The sequence below is a fragment of the Strix aluco genome, chromosome 1 (assembly GCF_031877795.1).
Source record: "Strix aluco isolate bStrAlu1 chromosome 1, bStrAlu1.hap1, whole genome shotgun sequence".
Classification (NCBI taxonomy): domain Eukaryota; kingdom Metazoa; phylum Chordata; class Aves; order Strigiformes; family Strigidae; genus Strix; species Strix aluco.
The window spans coordinates 12,993,336-13,014,513 of record NC_133931.1 but is presented as its reverse complement, the minus strand read 5'-3'; the positions used below and the strand labels follow the sequence as shown (position 1 = coordinate 13,014,513).

Sequence of the window (21,178 nt, the reverse complement as noted above, 5' to 3'; positions counted from 1 at the left end):
ATTGATCCCTTCCCCAAATCATTGCAAGTGAATTTAGAGCAAAGAACACCACAAAACATACATTAGTGATGCCGTTTTTAACTTCATGCTGTCACTAAGAAAAATGATGAGCCACTTCCATTGCAGGGCTTCCGTGGGCCTCTGCTTCTGCACTTTGTGGGTGCTGGGTGCGATGCTTGCACAGAAATCCTTGCAGCTGGACTTCACCTGGAGGCTCTGGCCAGCTGCTGGAAAGAAACTGCAAGATTGAGAGCAGTTACTACTGCAGTATTATTTGTACCATGTCCTTCAGTTCAGAACACGTCATTATTAGAGTCTATTTTGTGGGCCCTCTTCCATGTTAGTCACTTAAGACAGGCTTCACTGCAATTATGTTTTTTCCTATTTGGCTTTCATTTAGGAAAACTGAAAATCACTAAGAGGAGAATTACTGCCAACACTGACCTTTATTTTCACCCAAAGACACAAATCAACTAGGTGTGACACACACTTTCATTCCCTTTTTCTATCTTTTCTTCCTTCTACCAAATAAGTATTTTAAGGTAACGAACATCAGCTCAGCACTGAGCCTGTAAAGAAACACACATGGGAGAGGAATTAGTCACAATGCTAATAATTCAACATTATAGCAGTAGAAACATATAATATTCAAAGGTTTCATTTTACAGTATATGAAGTGCAGCAAGTCATTTAACAACCAAAGATGTTAGAAACCACCATCCAACAGACTGAAGACCACCACCAGCAGCATTTCAAAGCAACGCCAAGACCACAGGGAGCAGTTTAACATCATTCTAGAGGGGACTTTCTGGCATAAAAAGAAAAATAAGGCAGTGCACAAAGTGGCTTGGTATTTTAAATTCTTAAAAATAGTAGTTGACAGTATTGTTATGAAAACAAATGGAAGATGGAAGGGGCTGGGAAGAGGAGGCTGGGAGAGGGGAAACAACCCACAAAGCCAGCTGGTCTCTTGTGAAAATATCGACTGAATTGCAGCATTTTGGAATTGCTGATAACACTGTAAACAAAAAAGGTAACTGTTTAAAAAAAGGTGACTGTGTGCATAATCCAGGGCTTTTCATAACTCCCTCATTAGCTGACGGATTCTTGAATAAGCATTCTTTCCCCCCCCCCCCCCCTTTTTTTTTTTCACCAAATAGAGTAAAACTATTTGGCCAAACACCAAGCTGTACTGGCTGCTAGTGCTCATCTCCAGGCCTGCGCATAGGTCGCTACTTCAGCTAGGGATGTAATTTTTCAGGACTGACATGAGCTACAGCACAGGAATGATTCTATCGCCTTAAATATCTTTTTCTCAGGCGGGGATAGGTCTGCAGGCACGATGCCGGATCCTGCAGGGAAGACTGGGTCTTGAGCCCTCCAGTTGCAGCCCAACAGTTGAAGTAGACAGGTGTGATGAGTCATGCTGATGCAAGATACAAGTACTGCCACTGGTGGGGAGCTTCTGTGGGTGACAGCAACTCAGGCTCACCAGAGATGCAGAGCTCAACAGAAAGTGCTCCTCTCAGACCCTTCTTCTCTGAGGAAAAGGCACATGTTAATGTTAAAAACAGCCATGAAGCATGATGTCCACCTGACAGGGACTTCAGCAGGGAGGTGGTTCCTACTCGCCCCTACTCTTCCCTCCCCCAAATATTTTAAATGCGATAAAGAGCATCTGCCTTAATGAGAAAAATCACGTGGAAGTCCCTGGCCTGCTGACACAGCAGAACAGTTCAGCAACAAGCAGCTGTACTGTCTCGCACATGAAGCTGACCTCACGCTGGCTGTTCAGCCAAGCCAGTTCTCCAAATTCAATGCATCTGAGGAATCAGGGAAATTCAGTTTTGTGAAACAGGAAAAAAGACATTTGAGAAGATCTGGTTTGTGACATTTTCATACTGACATGGTTCCTGGTTTCCACATCACCTCTTAAAACCACACGCACTCAGTAAAGAGACATTTATTCCATTATTTCTTTTTTCAAATTTTTGGTACAAAGTTTATTTTCAGAAGTTCCCACATGATCCTTTCTTCTACCAGCGTCTTTCAGGATTTTTCTATCTCCGATTTATTTTCTTTATCTGTTGAAGCAAAAGCAGTAATTGCTACAGAAAGCAATAATGGCAAATATTACAAATATTTTACAGCAGCATCCATTTGTCTCTTTGCCTCAAGAAAATAACAAAAATAAATCCAAAGACAAGATCCATACTGCCACAAAGGCTTAGGTTTGTAATATCCAGAAGTATGCTGCGTTCCCATATATGAGTTGTACAAGTCCAGCACAACTTTCCAAGTTTGTGCAGAGCCTGATAAATAAGACACAGAAATATCAGTTATGTTATACTGTTTCTAAGAACTTTTACTCTGTAAAATGTTTGGTCACTCAAAGCTATAAGCTTAATCACATATCAAAGAACACAGGCAATAAAGCCCATCTTACTAGAACATATAGTATTAGGCCAAACAAAATATAAGAGGACAAAATCTAGTGGTCACTGAAGCCTCTTCAAAAAAGGTCTAAAACAGAATGTTTCCATCATGTATCAGAATAAAAATGTACTGTATTAAAATTTGATTTTTTTTTTTTTTTACAAGCTTTTAATCAGTCTTCTATTTACAGTGCAGAACTTCTGCCAACTGCAGTAGTTTAACTTTGGCACAACACTAAGTTCCAATCCTTTTGAGTATTCAAGTCCTGTGTGTGTCCAAAAATTTTCTTGGTTTCACGAAAGATTAGGCCCATTCACAGTTAACCAGTTATCTTGAACTTTTTCAAGAATTGCTTCCCCTTCACCACACTGGGCAGCTACAAAGGAAAGACACTGTAAGCTATTGCATCATTCAAAAGAAACTCTTCATTCTAAACAGTGACAGTATTGTTGCTTCCTTTAACATCACATACACCAGACAGATCACACAGAGGGCTACATACTGGACACCTTCTAAAAACCTTGCTGGTCGTTAGTGAATCGTCTTCCTCGTACTTCAAATACATAACAATGCATTAACTTAATTTCATTTCACATGTCAAACAGGACATTTAAATATATTGCAATATATTATAGAAAATTGCAAAGCGCCATCATTTCTGTAAACGAGATCGACACCTGTTAACTCTCCTGTGCACACGAAGAGCAGTACCTAGTGCCACATTTTCTATACAATATAAAGCCTTCCCAGGTAGGGCAACTCATTTTAGTGCATTTCTGTACAGACTGTAAGCATACATGCAGATAGCCAACTATGCAAAATAGGAAACACTTTTGTAAGTTGGAACTGGAGGCGGGGGGAACATTTTGAAATCATAATGGAGCTCTTGCAGTTGATCATTTCATATCCCAGATGAAGACTTGAATCTTCTGTCATTCTAGCAGATTCTTTAGGGAAAGTTTCATGATAGGTATCTAGTATTGGATAAGCATAAGGAAATACTTTCATCAGCTGGGACACAAATATTATGTGTCTTAACACATTCTAAGTTATGCACCGTCCAATGTTCATATAGTAACCTTATCTCTAAAATACTTGAGAAACCCCAAATCATTTTTAGGCCACAGTATTATAACCAAGGATCAGTTACTTTATTCACCACTGTAGTGCTACCTGCTCTAGGAAAAAAAAAAAAAAGCAAAAAAGAAAAAACCAAAAAGGCCTCACACTTCCCAACAAGCATCAAGTCAGAAGCAGAGGTAAGTACCATTGCTAACCACAACACAAAGGGCTGCAATCCAGCCAGCACACTCCCAGGTGAAGATTCACCTCACCTAATTTCAGATGTCTGTAGTGTCTGTGTCTGCCTGCAAGCCACGTGTTAAGAGTCAACGGAGTTCAGGGTGCAGTTCATCTGACCAACTCCAGGCATGTAGGATAAGCAGGCTTGCATTTGTTAGGTATACTGACTAGCTATGGTGTCTTGCTCAGATGCAGACGAATCCCACCTTAATTCATGAAAAGTGCTACGGGATCCTCAGTTATCACTCTACATTTTACAATGTCATGTAAGTCAGTTTTGCAATGACTATCCACTGAAAAAGTGCAGATGCTCTTCACCACTGAAGGAGAAAAACTCCCAAGAGCTCCAACCGTTAAACTTGAAAATACTGGATGTTACCTGCCTGTGCTTCACAATCTCCCTTTTTAAAAGTGAGAAAACAATACAAAAATTTGAGCTATTGAGTGTGTATACGTAGCTATTGAGGGGATTTTTCACCTTGCTACAACTTTCATTTTAAAATCTTTTCCTACAGGATTTTAATACATCACCAAACCTCAAGTAACTTGACCTGGTAAGTTTGTGTCATGCTACTTGCTAAATCTAAATTACAAGTTTGATGGAGAGTACAGGTGTAATCCAGCACTGTTCAGTGCAGGGAACCAAGCCCTCTACTAGCCCTTCCCATCTCTAGTTTACGCGAGCATCCCAGGCATCATGAACAACTCTCAATAGTTTCACTGCTCTCTAATCATTGATACCATCTTTTCATTACTACTAAATGTAGACAAAATTATTTTCCAAGAAAAAAATAAATTAAATCAAAGAAAGTAGCTATATGTCATTGCACTCTATTTTTGTGCATTCAGGTTAGGGCAGGGATATTTAATATTACAGAAGCTTAAAGATTATCTTCTCTCCTTGGGAGATATGAATATAGACAGATACAGGATTCAGGTCGGGGATGCAAATCGATACTGTCATATTTACAGAAGCAAATACTGAAATCCAGCCTGGATACACAGTACTCCGTTAAGTGCAAAAGGGAAGATGCTCCCCACCTTAAACTACAGCTTGGTTACTCAGCAGCCAGAGACTAGTTGTCAGAGTTACTGCCGTGCTCTCATTTCAGAGGAAAACGGAGGAGGAAAAGTGTCTGCTTTCTGGCCTACGGGGACTGCATAAGGCCATGAATCACTTTGTATGGGCTCCAGAAATGCTTTCTCTGCTCTGTAGAGGAGAAGGGAGTGCATTTGCCTGCCTCAACAGTTCCTTGGCGAGCAGGAAGAAAATAGGCTTTTGCCCAAAGTCAGCAAATCATGCATTAGAAAAATTATTTCATGTCATGTGAGGACATTGCAAGTTTCCTTCCCAACAATCAAAGTTACAGCCAGACACCATATTGCATATAATGGCATGAAAAAACCAGTTTTTAAAATGGTACTGGACAAGGTTAAAAAAGGGAATGGCCTCATTTACTATACTGTATTAGAGATAATCCACTAAATTCTAATCATGAGGTACTAGATATCTTTCCTCTCCTTTGCTTTCAAAACAAGGCAGAGATTTCTATGTGTTAAAAATGAGTGATTGCAATACTTTACTTGTTCTGTCAGAACAAGAGTAAAATTTGCTTTTCTTATCAACTTCTAGGTAACTGAATTCGGCAGGGCAAGCAAAAGTCAAGAGCCTTCAAGCTTCTGCATCTTCCCTTCTTTCCACTTCTTACAAGCCAGCACTCTGTTAGTTCATTCAAGCCTCCAGGGAGGAATAGCTCTTTCTTTTTACAACAAACACTAACCATGGGGTCAGTGAGAGGTTGGTACTGGGAAGACAGCACTGTTTAAGATGGAACTGTGCTCTTTCATTGTACTCAGAAGCAAGAGCAAAACATGCCATGAAGCAGCGTGATACAGTGATGGTGGATGCCTCACCCGGTTGGGACACTGCTTGCTTTCTTTTAACCCTTCTTTCTTTCCATTCTGGCACAGGATTATCTTTATTCTCCCTTTAGCTGAATTCCAGAGACGGCAGTAACTAGCGTCATCAGATCAGGTACTCCTGGCAGAAACAGCAGACGGAGAGAAAAGCTCTACCTTAGCTCTAAAGGAACTGGTGCTCACAGCTGAACTCTGAAACAGTGCTCCCAACGAAGACTGACAACAAACCAGAGGTAAGGTCTGAGCAAGATCAGAGTTTCTTCATCTCACCATCAATGACAATCACTGAAGCCTGGTTCATAACTAGCTCAAACCTAAGAGGTGAAGCTCCACACAAATACAGAGAACATACCACAGGCTCATCTACACACAGTTCTTCACTGAGCAGGGAAATACACAAAACCCCACACTGGACACTCACCCCAGGGTAGACATATTTTCTTGCCCCTTCCCTCCCCACTGTCAACATAGCTCAGTCCAACTGGCTTCCAAAACACCCTGCGGGTGTGCATAAGCTACAGGAGGGAGCCAGGCTGCAGGGGCGTGCTGCTGATGAGCACAGCAGTGCTCAGGTTCATCGCAAAGACACTTGCCGATGTGCTTAAAAGTTCAGGAAGTTTCCTGTATGTAACTGGTAGAATGAGAAGGTGCCGTATCCTCTCCACCCACCAGGCGATTTCTTTCCTCTCAAGTGACTATACAGTGTGCCTTGGGCACCTAGGCAAGGAGCACAGCAGCCTAAGGTTGGCCGAGATGAATCTGAGCTAAACTACTGTTACCAGCAGCTTTGAGTTCCCACCAGCCACAACCACAATTCACAGAGACCAGCATGCTGATAGCTCTTTCCAATGCTTCTCTCCTGTCAGTCCTGACGCAGGAGGTCTCCGGAAGGAGCTTCCCTCTCTCCCAGTACACAGTGCAAATATACACATGCTGTAAACATGAAATAAACTGGTAATTGATGGACTCTGTTTGTTCAAACAGAAATAACAGACAGATTATGAGCAATAATGAATGCATTCAACTGCTTTCTTTAGGCTGAACTCACCCAGATTTTTCTCATCCTTGGCACAACTGAAAGGCTTACAACGTGCATGTAGCCCAAAGGAAATGTGGACACTCTGCATCTCTCATTAGCTGATCCACAGCACATGGTTTAATTTAAATTTTATACTCTGCAAAGAGATGATGATCCTCAATGGGCTGTAAATACTATTCTAACTACTGGAATACATGGAACTGTAATATTTACAGCAACCGAAAATCTGGCCCAGTATACATCAGTCACCATCTCTGACCATTTTACTGAAAGAAGACATCCAATCCAACTATATTTAGTCTGATAAACAATGTATTTCCTCTTCCTGTGTTTTTCAGACCAGATGTGCTAAGGCCTACCATTGTAGCCGAGTGTTATTTAACAGAACACTGCCAAAATGGAAAATTTCCCAGTTTAATCAGATCATTAACTTGGATCTTTATTTTTTCCCATCTTTTAAAGAAGGTTGGATTTAATGCTAACATAAACGCAGTCTCTGCTAACAAAAAATGGAGATATTATGGACAGGTTGCTTGGGTGGGTTTTAGTTTTGTTTTTTTAAAAAGAAAATTAATTCTGGGTCAACCTTAAGGATTAAGGCACTCCAGATTTTGCTTGCTAGAGGCATATTCCCAAGGATTTTAATGATCTGCTTTAGTATTTTTGGAAACTTAAAAATAGCATCTCTCTCCCTACTAGCTTTGTCCTTTCCCACTCAGCAACCACTGATTTTTGACCCCATATTCCCAGCGGAGCTTGAAGCTAATGTAAGTCTTTCTTCTATCTGCTGGCATCTACAACAGCCTCATCCATACCATTACCAGCCAAACAAGAATACCTCCCAACCACACGTAGCAGTCGATGCTGAAAGGGCCAGACCCTGATCTCTCTTACAGCATCTCACATCCAGTCATAAGGAGTCCAATGAAATATGCTGACAACATGTTTTTTCTCCTCCCCCATTCCAAAGTTAAACCAAGGGATTCTTGGCTAGTCCTCTCCAGCACCACTGGCCACTTTGTGCCTCACCAATTTGAGTCTTGGAAGCCAGGCAATAGTTTTATCATCAAATTCGTGACACACACCAAAAGCCATGGCCTTTTTCTTTCCAGCAATCTCAAATAGTCAGAAGAGCTCACCCCAGTAAATGGCTTTCACATACAACATCCTCCTGTAACTCAGGCAGCCTGTTCAACCTGGGAGCAGACGGACAGCTACAAGTGTCCAGAGAGAAAGGCGAGTTAATATTTTTTTCATCAGATGTTTCTTGCTTTGACCTGGGTTTCACCCACTATCAGGCATGAAAAACAGATCTAACATGGGCTCCTCTGTTTCAGAATATCATGACTAAAAGGCCTTTCTTGGTCTTTTGACAGTTATCACTGTGAGGAAGAAAGAGTAATTCCAGATTAGGTTCTTGGAAATGTGGAAACATTAGGACGTATTTTCTCTACACTAATCTGTCTCTCATTGGTCATCAGATGCAGAAGCCTACAGAGGAGATGCTGACAGATGTGCAAAAGGAGGTTGCTAGTATCCTTTCTGTTAGTGCCAATGTAAAAGCAGACAATGCTGGCAATAACAGCAGCACCAATTCATCATCATTATCTTTTGACATCTAAGTATAAAGTAACTTATCCCTAAAAAATACAGACTGATCGTAGCAAGAACACAATCTACTTGTCCTCAGAGTGGCAGTTCCTAGGATGCCAGACATCTGCCTAAACTAACTCCTGTGAATTTGGCCCATTGTTTTTAAGTTGCTAATTCAAACTCAGAGTTCTATGTCTTGAGACTAAATGGCTTTTTTTTCCCCCTCCCTCTGTTTTAAAGACACTTGTTCAAGATGTAAATTGTTCTGTATCAGATTAAACTACTTCTGGCGTTCAGTTCAGGTAGATCAAACCACCTCTAAAAATAAGTGTGTTTCCCCAGCAGCCCTAAGAACAATCAGCATAGTGGTGAGCTCAATCCATTAGGATGAATTTAGGTTAAACATGCACACAAATCATTCAACTGGGCTATCACTGAAGAACAAGTAAACACAAGCGTGTTTATCATTTGTAAGAATCTAAAAGCCATATAACCTCATTTTTTTTGAGAATTAAACATCATGTCATAGCCACAACTTGAAAATCTTTCTTACTAGCACCCGAAGACGCTTTTCGTCTCTGTATCTGTGTATTCTTACAGAACCCCAAGCAACTCTGAACAGCTTTTAGGCAGTTTCCGCCTCACGTTTACCTTAAAATTCAGTGTAAGATTTCAAGAAATTATTCTTTTCAGCTAGAAATATACGTACTTTTCTTACCATTTCCAACAAAGGAAAGAATGCACAAGCTAAAACCAAATGTTACTATCAACTGCATCAAGTCTGTCAGGCATTTAAATTAAATTGATGTAGGATACACTGATTAAATGTAACAAAAAGCATCTTCTAGCATTAGACTCATTCAGTCTAAATAATTATCAACAAGGAACATTTCAGCACAAGTTCTGTAAACCCAAAACACTCTGAAGATACACAAAAGGTGCCAATATCACCTCATTTTCTTAAACCAAGCAATCCTCACCCCTAGGTTCATTTGATTCCTTTGTCACACTTTTCCCCTTCTCTTTTGTTTTGAACTCTTTCCTTAAGAAATAAACCCAGGCCTTGAAACCTTTCAGGTGAAGCGATGTTTGCAAAAAGACATCTTAGGTTTTTGTATTTTCCTCCTTCATGAGCAGGCAATGTTCTCCTACATCAACGAAAAACATGTCTGTGTTTTTTTGGAATTAAACAACATAAGGCAATTAAATATTGAGAAGCAGTCACATGAATGATGAACATGAACCTTCCGACTGGTAATGTGGAAGAGGAGGAGCTGAACTGAATCTGATTTATAACCCCATGTCCTAGGCTAGGCCTAAGGATGTCCATCGCTTGTAGCAAGGAAGCAAACAGTTGTTGCCTGCACAGGTAGCATCTTGCCCGTGTTCTTTTATGTAGAAGGAAAATGCTAAGCAGGTGCTTGCTAAATTGAAGGCCATAGAAAATCATCTGGCTCTTCACCATAACATCAAACCTAATTCATTGGGTTTTGGCCCCCAAATCCCAAATTGCATGTCAATCTGATTTTGAAAGTTTACGCTTAACATGTCGGGGGGGTTCCCAAGTATCACTATCATCTGTTTCTTCCTCATCTTCCTGATCTTCCAGCATTTCATCTTCCTCCTCGTTCTCATCAAACAGCTCTATTCCAAGTTCTAATCTTCTTTGCCTTTCTGCAAACCACTCTCTGACCTGCTCATATCCCATGTGAGATTTGGCTACCAGTTCATCGAGGTCTTGCTCATTAAGGAATTTGTGCTTCATATAGTAGTCCTTTAGGATTGCGGTTCCAGTTTTGAATTTTATGACAGACACACCTCTGTCCCAGCAATTTAACCTCTTGCTTCCTCGAGGTCTCCCCCGAGGCCTCCCTCTCCCCCTCCCCTTTGGTCTTCCTCTTCCTCTCTTTCTCGCAAAGCCTTGGCCGTTCAGACTGTTTGCATTGGCGCTCTGGTAATAATAATACCATTTCAATCCTCCATTTTTCCAAGCATAGCGAGTATCTCCAAACCAGCTCACAATTTCTGATCTTGGGAGCCCAGTTTCTTCTGCCAGCTTGTTGTATTCTTGTGGAGATGGCCACTGAGTACGGACAAAGGAACTTTTAAGCATGTGCAACTGCTCTGGTGATTTTTTGCCTATTTTGCTTGAAGTGGAACACACTGATTTGGTTCCTGCTGCTCCATCTCCCACAGATGTTTCTCCAGTCTCTTCTTTTGAGCTGCCAGCATTGCTCTCATTCAAGTCAGCTCCCTCTTCCTTCAAGACATTTGATTTCCTTCTTTCTGTAAACCAGGCATCAATCTCTCTCCTGGTCAGTTTGGTTTGGGCTCTTAACCTATTCATCTCTTCATCAGTAAGGACAGGGTTATTAAGAAAACTTGCTTGGAGGACTTGCAGCTGTTCAGCAGTCTTCTCTTTGAATTTCTGCGGGTTGAAATCAGGAAAAGCGCTCCATGATGACTTGTTCTGTGGAGTGACTCCCGTTGGGGACTCATTCATTTCATCGCTTGAGTCAATAACAATGGTGGCACACGAATCACTGTTGAGATGAATCCCATGATTATTCTTTGAGTTTCTCTGATTGTAGCGTGTATCGCTGAACCACTTTTTGATCTCTCCTTTAGTCAGGCCCGTTATTTTCATAAGTCTTACAATTTCTGAATCTTGAGGAAACTGATTTTTAAGGTAGCTGACTTTCAATTCTGCCAGCTGTTCCTTAGTTTTTTTTGCTCGGATTCCAAAGGAGTCAGGATTCATCAGCGCGCATTCATTTTTGATAGGCTGAGGGGCTGGAACAGCAGCTACTTGTTTGGTTTCTGCAACAGGCTGAGCAGTGTGAATCTGACTCTTCTGTAACTGTGTTTGGTTTGGGACTCCTGCTACAGTCAAAGCTATTGGGGCTGTTACTGGTAATGTATTTGCACCTGCAACTTGGGTGAGAACAAGCCCTGGCTGACCAACTATTTGGCATGTCTGTAAAATTGAAGGTAAACCATTGCTAGCGGCAGAAATGTGTGCTGGAATAACAGTAATTGTCTGTGGCACAGTATGCACTGTGCCATTAAATTGTTTCCTCCTTGCTTCCTCCACTTCCTCTGGCGTCCAGCTCACACCGTGTTTCAGACGCTGCGCAGAAAACCATATTTTAATCTGTTCCTCTGTGTACTTAGCTTGAGTGGAAAGAACAGTGATTTCTGACATGGTTGGATATGGGAATTTGTTGTAGGTGTTAAGCAAAAGAGGATTGTTATCCAAAGCAGTATTATAGGCTGGAATGCTATTTACAGGTATTAGGACTTTTGGAATCAGGTTGGAGTTCTGTGGAGCTGTAACAGCTGTTATAACCTGTGCCACCCCAGGCTGAAGCACTGGTGCTGGAGTCACCACTGCACTAGCCACATCTGCTGCACTGCAAACAACTGAATGGCTCGCTTTTGACTCAGAAACTGCCGGTGGTGGGTTTTCTACTACTTCTTCAGAGTTTGGCTCATTTTCAGTTCCCTTTTCTTCACCAGCAATGTCATCAACTACATTGTGGAAAACAGCGATACGTTTAGTCTCAGTTTTGTTTTTCATCATTTTCATAATAGGAGTTTTGCTAATTGAGATCCCCGATGAGGGGACCTCAGAAGAGTCGGCCTGTTCAGCGTTTTCTTCTCTAACAAAACTCCCATCAAAAGTGAGATCGTTCACTGTTTGTTCAAAGATTGTCTGATTATTACGTTTCACCATGGTCAATTTAAAATTCTCTTCTCCAGGATGGTACTTCAAATTATGTTCTGAGAGAGCATCATATCTTTTGGTAAGAAAATTGCATTCTACACAAACATAGGATGAATTTAATACTACGTTGGGATGTTCTGAATCCACATGAAAAGTAAACATATTGAGATCTGGAGTTTGAAAAGTACAGTATTTACACTCGTAACCACCTTCTACTTTATTTGTATTTTTCTGATTGTCTGAATCCACATACTCATGAACATCCTCGTCACTTGTTACGCTCTCTGCTGTAGGGTTATCTGCTGGCGTGAGTAGAGGTGGTCCTTCCTCCAAGTCTGATACCATTTCTAGATCCGGATCCTGCTCGTTGGCTAAGACCATGCACGGTGTTGTTGATTTTCGTTTACTTGCCATGCCTGTTATGTGAGAATGATACTGACTGGTCAGGTACAGACCTAGCTTCAAGCTCTTCTTGATTAATAATAATGGCTTTTGGTACTTCAAGTCAGTTCTTGTAAAGTCTCAACATTTATCCCATTAGCAGCTTTCCTTTTGTAGTGCAATCAGTTTAAAAATAGATAGTTGAGGATGAAATGTTGAGAGACACTGTTTTAAAGTCCACATCCACCACCTGTAGCAAAGAAGAGACAGTGGAATTAGTTCAATTTAAAGAGTAATTTCTATTCTGCTACGTATTTTAGCTTAAGGTAATTCGGTCCTTTGTGGTTCAATCTGCCACTGTTCATCCCCTGAAAACAGCAGACCCATTCCAAAAAGAGTTACTTGAAGCTAGTTAAGAAAGGCAAAATCCAATCCACTTATTACAGGCTGAAATTTGTTTTAGTGCGTGTCAATGCACTGAAAGGCATAAAACACAGGATGGTGTAAAACAGGTAACTTTCTGACTGTTTCCCTTTCTTCAGAAGCCTTTTTCTTGGCATGTTGAGGTTAGTTGTCCTATATAACTTTTGCAGTCTTGCCTTTGAACTGCTTTGCCTAAACTATGACAACATTTCTCGACTGCCCTGTGAACTCAAGTCCTTCCTATCACAAACTCAACCCTAGTATGACATCTCTACTACTGACTCTGTCATGTCCTTCATGTCAGAGGTTGTGAAGGGTCCCAGAAAAGGCAGGCTTAAGAGTGTTTTTCTATTGCATTATATATGCAAACATAAGCAAGTGCAGGGCCTTTCTCCCAAGACTGAAAACAGGCAGAACAATGCCTTTTTAAGGCACTTTGACAGACAAAAGATGACTATCCTTTCTTCCTAGCTCCCCAAATGTCATTCTCCAATTGAAGACCAATCCCAAACCAATAAAAGTTGATTGCTAGCACATGGCAATTAACTGAAATCTGTTTTCATGCCTCTATGCATTAACAGGGACATGATTGATTGTGTGAACTGTACCAGAGGAAAAAAGCATTAAAGACTGATATAGCAAGCAGAAGCCAAACAAAATTATGTTTAGAATTCCTTGTCCATTTCTAAGAAATCGAAAGTACCACCAAATAAATTTGAGGCCTATAGAAATTCAGAGAATAAATGTAATCTTAAATAGCATAGACTTGAGAGAATTTTATCCCACAGGGACCAGAACTAGTCTGTTGGAAATGATGCACAAACTTCTGCAGAGGGTTATAAATTCTGTAGTAGTTTTCTTCTTGAAATAAAATCAGACACTGATTTCTCATAACAGTAATCCCATAGGTACATGAATTTTTAGACAGTGGAACATCATCTACTTCCCGAAGTGGGGGCATGCTCAACTTCAAGGGGAATACTCAGTAGCTGTTTCAGAAGGTTTAGAAAGGGAACAGCATGTAACAGGCTAAAAACAGAAGGCCAGCTTTGTTCATGACAAAGTCTTAAAGGAAAAAGAACAGTGTAAAAAGGAAGAAATGCAGTTACAAGAAATGGGAAGGGGAAAAGAAACACTGTTTTCACTGTACAGTAAGATGATTCTTTCTTTTTGATTATAGGAGGGCAGAACTTGTGGGTAGGAAAGAAGATAAATAATTCTTAGCTTCCCATTTTTTCTTCAGGCAAAAGACAAAACTGTTCATCCACAGCTGCCACTCAGTGCTGTTCCATAAGCTGTGTTTTTGAAACTGTATGCCTCACCTCACTTTTTCATAAAAATCCTTCCCAAATGTTTTTGACAGTCACCCTCTGCACTATTTCTGTGCTTACATCCAAAGTGCACAGTCTGACACGATAGGCTTTTTATGCCAAGGATATGGTTACATGGCATTAAGGACACCGACAATGCTCAATAAATTGCGGGTAATCATCATTCCAGGATGGCAATTATTTAATAGTACTGAAGTTGAAAGATACCCTTCTTCCACAAGTTAATGCTGACAGTCTGTAAAACTGCACAGAAGTGTAAAAGATATTTATTTTACTGTATATACAAAGTATGTATTGCACACCATCTCATTTATCTTTGCAGTGAAAGAACCATGAAGCAAAGCTAAATGGATCCATTTGTCTCAGTGTCCTGAGGGACAAGAGGTAGAGCATTACTAACCGTACTGCTTTTTTATGGGGCTAGAGGGCTCTTGACAAAAGAAAGACAACTGCCAAGACTCAATGTTGAGCAATGCTCTTGGGGAAGAACTGGGTGGTATTACCTAATCTTTCTGTGATCTTGAGTAAAATTTTAAAAATGCCAGAAATGCCTGTTTTCAAAAGCTACTTAACAGCTAGTTTTGCTGACTGAAGTTGAAGTCTGAAAAGTGACTGCAATACTCTGCAGTGCCTCATCCCTAGCGCAGCACGTAGGATCTACATGCAGGTCAGCATGAGTGATCATAAGGGCTTGCTAAGGGTCCTGTTCTGGGATGGCACAGAGCACAAGTGAAAGCAACATTTGACCTGACATGCAGTGTTGAAGCACGTTCAAGATAAGGATGGGGATAAATAAAATGGGAAACCTGTCCAACAAATCAATAATAAGTGTTTTTCTCCAGTCCCCTCATTTACCCAATAGCATTCACAGAGCCTCCGAGCCTACAGGTCCATATGCAATTGCAGCACTTGCAGCCGTCCAGCTAAACCTCTGTACCACCTATCTGCTGTGGTTCAGTTGTGCTCATCGTGCACAGGCAGATTATCCTATCCCTCCACTGTTTACCAACGGAGAAACACGTTTCTTTGATACAAGCACATCTCAGAAAAAGAAAGCTGCATCTATGCTCTTCTGACTATGCTATGTAAGACTTTTTTTTTAAAAGGATGTTGTGATTTCAAAACCCTGTTTAATTCAGAGCTTAATGAAGAGCTACAACAGCATTCACTGAAACCTCAACAAAGCGAGATGCTTACAACCCTCCCAGCCTTCTTTCCTCCACAGACTTTACAGAAACCTCTGTTCTCTTCTCCTTGGCGCGCTAATGGGATTATTCCATCTGTACCACCCTGCTCAACATGTTCTCTCAGTTTACCAGGGGATTATGAAAACTCGCACTCAAGTAGTTTATCAAATCAATTATGCATCAGCCTTGTACTTCCTCTAGAACACCTCTCCTGTACTGCTCACAAGAATGCCATGTGGGACCTTGCCATCTATCTTGACTTCAGTAAGGTCTGCAACACCCTGTTCCAGTAGGCTAATTACTCCAGCAAAAAATGAAACCAGATTGGCTTGACATAGTCTGGTTTTGACAAATCCACCTTTTTAAGAACGTTATCACAATTCTCTACAATCTTACACACTGATTTTTAGTAAATTCTTCCTGTATTGTGCTGGGAATGAAGATCCCGTTAACTGATCTGTGCTTCCCTACATGTTCTCCTCCTCTGCTCATGCCTCTCCCTCATTTAAGACTAGGTACTACGTTTGTCTGTCTCAAGTCCTCTGAGACCTTTCCCCATCCTCTATGAATTCCTGAAGATCATCACTAATGGGTCAGAGACTGCTTTGGCTTGTCCCTTACATACTTTAGGGTCAAACACATGACTAAATATTGTTTAAGATTTTCTATTTTCATCTGGACTGTATTTTTATCCCTCGCTGTTAATATTGACATTATATTGTGCATTTTGGTTTGTAATGAAATATTCCAGGTGTTTGCTTTACATTAGAAGCATAATTTTTCAGTGAAAGAATCTGAGGCAAAACTTTCAATTAGTTGCATTCTTGATCTCTCAAGATCAAAATAGATTTATTCTCCACAGTGGAATTCAACATTTAAAGTTGTCTCTATAACAGATTTGGATAAAGATTTATATAAATATTCTAAACGCAGGCAGAAACCTTCTGCCCCTTTTGATTATAGTTTGAGAAGGAAAAGACAAAGGGTTGATAGCAGAAAACACACATAAAAGAATCTGTTTCTAGCACAAATTTTTTACCTACCTCTTCCTTCTCCCAAACAGGAGTAGCCGATGCAGCAAGAAAACAAATGAGATTACAGAAAGTGTTCACTGTGTGTTCAGGTTGTATGCTTTATGAAAAGGCACTTCTCCCTGCTTGCTGTATGACACTTCCATCCAGCGTGCAGGAAAAGTGTGCCAACAAAAAATCCAAACCCAAATAATGTCATTTTAAGAATATGCACAGAGTGGCTCAGGAGAAGATGAAGCAATAGAAACTGTTTCTAACTTTTAAAATCACCTAGATTACAAATTGCCTACAATCTCTCTCAACACAGAAAACATTTTGTCTTCTTCTTATAGCATCTGATTAATCCATGACAACATGCAATTGTTGATCCTTTGTTTAGTCTCCTTCTAACTATTACCATTTATTCAGAGTAGATATATCCACGTCAAAAACTATTCTGCACAAAGCCCAGTGTAGGCTAATCTGCTCTGATCTGTACTGCCTCTCAGCGAGATGGGTGAAGGACTACATTTTATAGTGCCTTTTTCTTCAGTTGTTCATTATCTGCGAAGATCAGGGGACATTACTGCTTATGACTCCAAAATAAAGGCAAATCTCTACCTAAACCCTGCAATATTCACATCTGATCCCTGTTTTAAAATTAGTTCCAGTTCTAATTCAACATGGGAGCAAAACTTGTCAAACTGATTTCAGCAGGACTTCATGTGTTCTACAAAGATAAGGGCATGCTTAGGGTCCTTGTCACATTACAATTTGTAATGAGGGAGGCACGTCACAAAAGCGACTGTACTGCTTGCTCACGCACAGTTTCAGGGTATGCCAAAGCCAGACCCATGCCGGAGCACTGGGAAGACAACACAAAGCCCAACAGAGGCTGAAAGCAGTCTGCCACAGGACCTGCGACTAGGTTTTCTTGGATTCCCCCTATTGCTACTGGTTTTAACGGGTAATGAGCAGGTTCCACCGAAGTAACTTTCAGAATTTCAGGCCAGAAGTGACCACTAAATGACCTAGATTGTCTTTCTCTGTTACAAAATATCCCCCAGGTATCTCTCAACAAGCACAGTAACTTGTGCCACCGCTTTTGACACACAAAGCCATAACCAGTTTTTATGTTTGATCACATAAAAGCTACTGATCAAACGTGACAAGTACTTAACAATCATGGGTGCACTGATGAAGAAGTACCTTTAACATATATGGTGTGAGTCTCTGCTCCTCAGTCACATAAACATTTATTTTTCACATGATCTGGTCACCTTGGTAGCTAAACCTCATATAAGCAGGTTTTGTTTTTGTTTTTTTTTTTTACCACTGAAGTGTTCAATTCAAATTGTGAGCACTCGGTACTTTTAACATCAGACATGTCTCTACGATTATTCTTGAAAGCGAGTATCAGACTGCTTATCATACTTAACAAAATGGCAGCAGAGTTAGGAATACTTTTTTTGCATAGTTACAGCTCTGTTTTGTTTTGCTTGCTGTGCTGTTACATAGAAAAAGGAAAGGAGGAAGAAATAAAATTACTGACATGAAAAGATTTTTAAATGTGTTTTGGGTTGAATAAACATTTAATTCAACCCAGAAAATGTTTCATATTGGCTTTAAAAAAATAGAGCACTAAAAAAATTATTCATTTTAGGAATTGTTTATCAAAAAAGTTTATCCTTAAAACATCAAAACAAAAGGTTTTATTCTCCCGGGATTTTCTTCTTTAAAATGAAATGATCTGGCACAGACATGATTTCACAAAATGTTCCTTTCAACTTGAATCCGCATTTTTTTTTTCCCAGACAAAAAATTTCTAGAGACCTTCGTTTTCCCAGGCCCTAGTCTAGTGCTGGAAATACAAGATCTTCCTTTTACTTCCCAGAGTTTATGTCCCCAGACACCTTTCAGCTTCTTCACAGACCAAAGCAGCAGTCCTACAGATGGTCTCCTTTGCTAGACAGCCCTACTCATTCTCTAATCATCCCTCGTGCTACACAGGAACCCCCGCGCTTTTGAAGGTGACACAGCTCAGCACAAACTGTCTCCCTCTCCTCTCCCCCTCCTCCACTGATTGCAACTAACCACATGCGCCCTTCTCACATTGGAAACCAGATTTCAAATCGGCTGCTATCTACTTTCACTAATATTTGCCTGTCATCATAGCAAAATGGTATCTTCTCAACAGTAATTAAAGTGTTGGGAGCACTCTACCCTTAAACAAGTGGGACTAGGTCTCAGGGATTAGCAACTCCCAACACTTTTATACCTTGCTGCTAGACCAGTGGCATTTGCAAGTGTGCATGACAGGCATAAAGGCATGATCAAAAGCAGGTAACAAAAGATCCTGTGAATTCTACCTTGGATACAAAAATAATTCTGCCATTTTATTTATTTTTTTTTTAAACCGTGGAATGCATTTCTTAGACCTCAGGGCTAGATCCTTGCCAAATTTCAAGTTCCTATGTCAAGTTCCTCTGTCCCTGAGACACAGAGCTGTTCAGAAAAAGAATGGTAATACTGCTTTTACACTGAGATTACCTTTCCTTGCTTCACTCCTTGAAGTTGATTTTGCTCTTAAACCAGTTGAATGTTCCCCCAAAGCTCAATGAACAGAGAACAAAAGCAGTCTCCAAACAGAAACGGTGTGAGAAATTCTCATTTCAATGGTCATAAGAAACTGAAAACAAGGACTTACAATGGACTCACCAGGTGACACTAATACGCACTGCTACATGCTCCACATGTACATACAGACTTGTGTACACCAGGATACAGACCCGTAATTTATGTAACTTTGTTGTCTGGAGAGGTTGTGGAGATCTGCTGGGAACTTTTAAGGAATTTCCATCCTTGGAAATTTTCAAGACTTGGTAAGACCCCGAACAACTCTATCTTCACAGTTAACTCTGCTTTGAGCAGGAGGATGGACTAGATGATCTCCAGAAGTCCCTTCTACTCTTAATTTTTCTCCTCACCATTTCTGGATGTTTCAGCTTATAACTAGAAGGAAGGAGGGTAGCTCAAGCTGCCTACATAAACACTCTCTGCAGGTCTCATCTATCTAGTAAAATACCACTGTGTACCAAGCTAACCTTTTTGAAAAGCAAAGCATTTTTATTTGCAACAGTGACCTGACTCCACCCCCCCTGCTGAGTTCTGTACTGTACTCCATAGATGCTCCCACTGATTTCTGTGGGAGATAATGTCTTATTCTGTGTGCGACAAAGACGGATCCCCCCTCTCCCCCCCGCCATCACGCATTCACAGAGTGGATAAACAGTGTTTACTGCAAATCAGCCCAGTGACAAAAAGAGTAAAAGACAGGGGGCTATAGAGCCTTCCAACTATAACACATGGAAAAAAAAAAAGCTGCATCTCGAAGTATGGTCACCCGCAGAAGTCAGAGAGGTAACTGCGCACTCAAGTTACCACGGAGTAATGAAGGGTCTTAAAGAGTCAGCAGACCAGAACAACCTCAGCCCAGGGCACAGGGAGCCGGAGGTTTGCAGTTACTGTGTTTCACATGTTCTGCTTCACAAGCACTGTTGGATTAAGAGCCCAGCAGTAACGCTGTCCCCCACTGCTCCGGGCTCACCTAAACGAAGGCCTTCAATGCAGCAGCAAAGTAACTCAGTAAGAATCAAGTCTTTCACCAGACTGGTTCCCCACTTCATTGTTATCCAGGCTGACGCCCCAAACTTTGACTGTGAATCTCACCTCCGTGACTTACTTTCCACCAGATGTGGGACCCCTCTCCTAACTGCTCAGAGCCCTGCTGAGGAGGACAACCCCCAGTTTGGGAGCCACTGGCTGAGGTAAGCCAGAGGCTGCACCTTTTGCCCTGTTCTGCTGGAGCTGCCTGTCATGTGAGCAACTCTGCAGGAGAAACACAAACCTCCCATGTTCAGTCCTGGCTGGGAAGTGACAGAGAGGATCACCGAAAACAGACTACCCAGTTTCACTTTTTGTCTCTCACATGCTAGTATAATGGTGGAAAATTAGCACAACAGGATTTAAGTGGAAAGTATGTAGCTAACTAAAACACTGTGCTTAAAATTAATAGCTGTGGGGCTGCTTGCCTTTTTTTTTTTTTTTGCATTTGATTTAAACACCATCAAAAAATCAGATTAGTTCTGTTTTAAAATATAGAGGTCGTTCAAAGCTGCATAAATATCCTAGGGTCAAAATCATACTCTCACTGACTTAAGTGAGAATGGGCAGTAGAATTTTATTTCAAAATACTGTATGTGTTAATAAAAACACATTTAAGAAGCAACAGAAAAGCCTAAAAAAAAATTACACAGCACCAAACAGGATAGCATCAGAGTTGGGGGTGAAGGAAGAGAAAAATCAGTATTATGTTTAAACCTCCTATTATTTAGAGTAGGAAAATCAAAATCAGTTTTAGTTAGAAACACTTTGTTAATTTACACTAACGTGTCAAGAACACACTGAACACGTTCCCTGCTATGAGTAACACCTACCTAATTTACCAACATTAAACCAGTTATCCTCATTAAGAGCACCAATGACTGCCTGAAGTCCTGTTCTAACTGTAAAGAGGTAAGTCTTTATTAATGGGATAAAAGCACTGAGAAAAAAAAATCAGTATTAAAATGGACAGTTGTAGTTCATATAATTTTTTTTTTAGAAGCAAGTTGTCTTCGTTGGAAATTCTTAGTGAAAACACTGAATTAGTGACAGTCAAGGACTAACCTTACAGACAGACATTCACTTTGTAGACATCCACACTGAGCGAAGATACGAATTATTTTCTGAATGACAGAAGTGTCCTGCCTCAAAGCTGAAAAAGCAGG

The 21,178-nt window shown here is 40.7% G+C and overlaps 1 protein-coding gene across 7 annotated transcripts in view; it reads right to left on the bottom strand.

Moving 5' to 3' along the window:
* Window positions 1-1,947: 1,947 nt before the first annotated feature.
* The window catches only part of ZHX1 (zinc fingers and homeoboxes 1), a 28,128-nt gene continuing 8,897 nt past the window's right edge, over window positions 1,948-21,178 (bottom strand). For 5 of the 7 annotated variants that reach the window (XM_074846346.1, XM_074846606.1, XM_074846737.1 and 2 more), the window contains one exon: window positions 1,948-12,648. In XM_074846346.1, the coding sequence (XP_074702447.1) occupies window positions 9,807-12,431 (2,625 nt within the window). In that variant the 5' untranslated portion in view covers window positions 12,432-12,648 and the 3' untranslated portion in view covers window positions 1,948-9,806. The remainder of the gene's footprint in view (window positions 12,649-21,178) is intronic. The other 2 variants (XR_012625893.1, XR_012625913.1) reach the window with 2 other exon arrangements.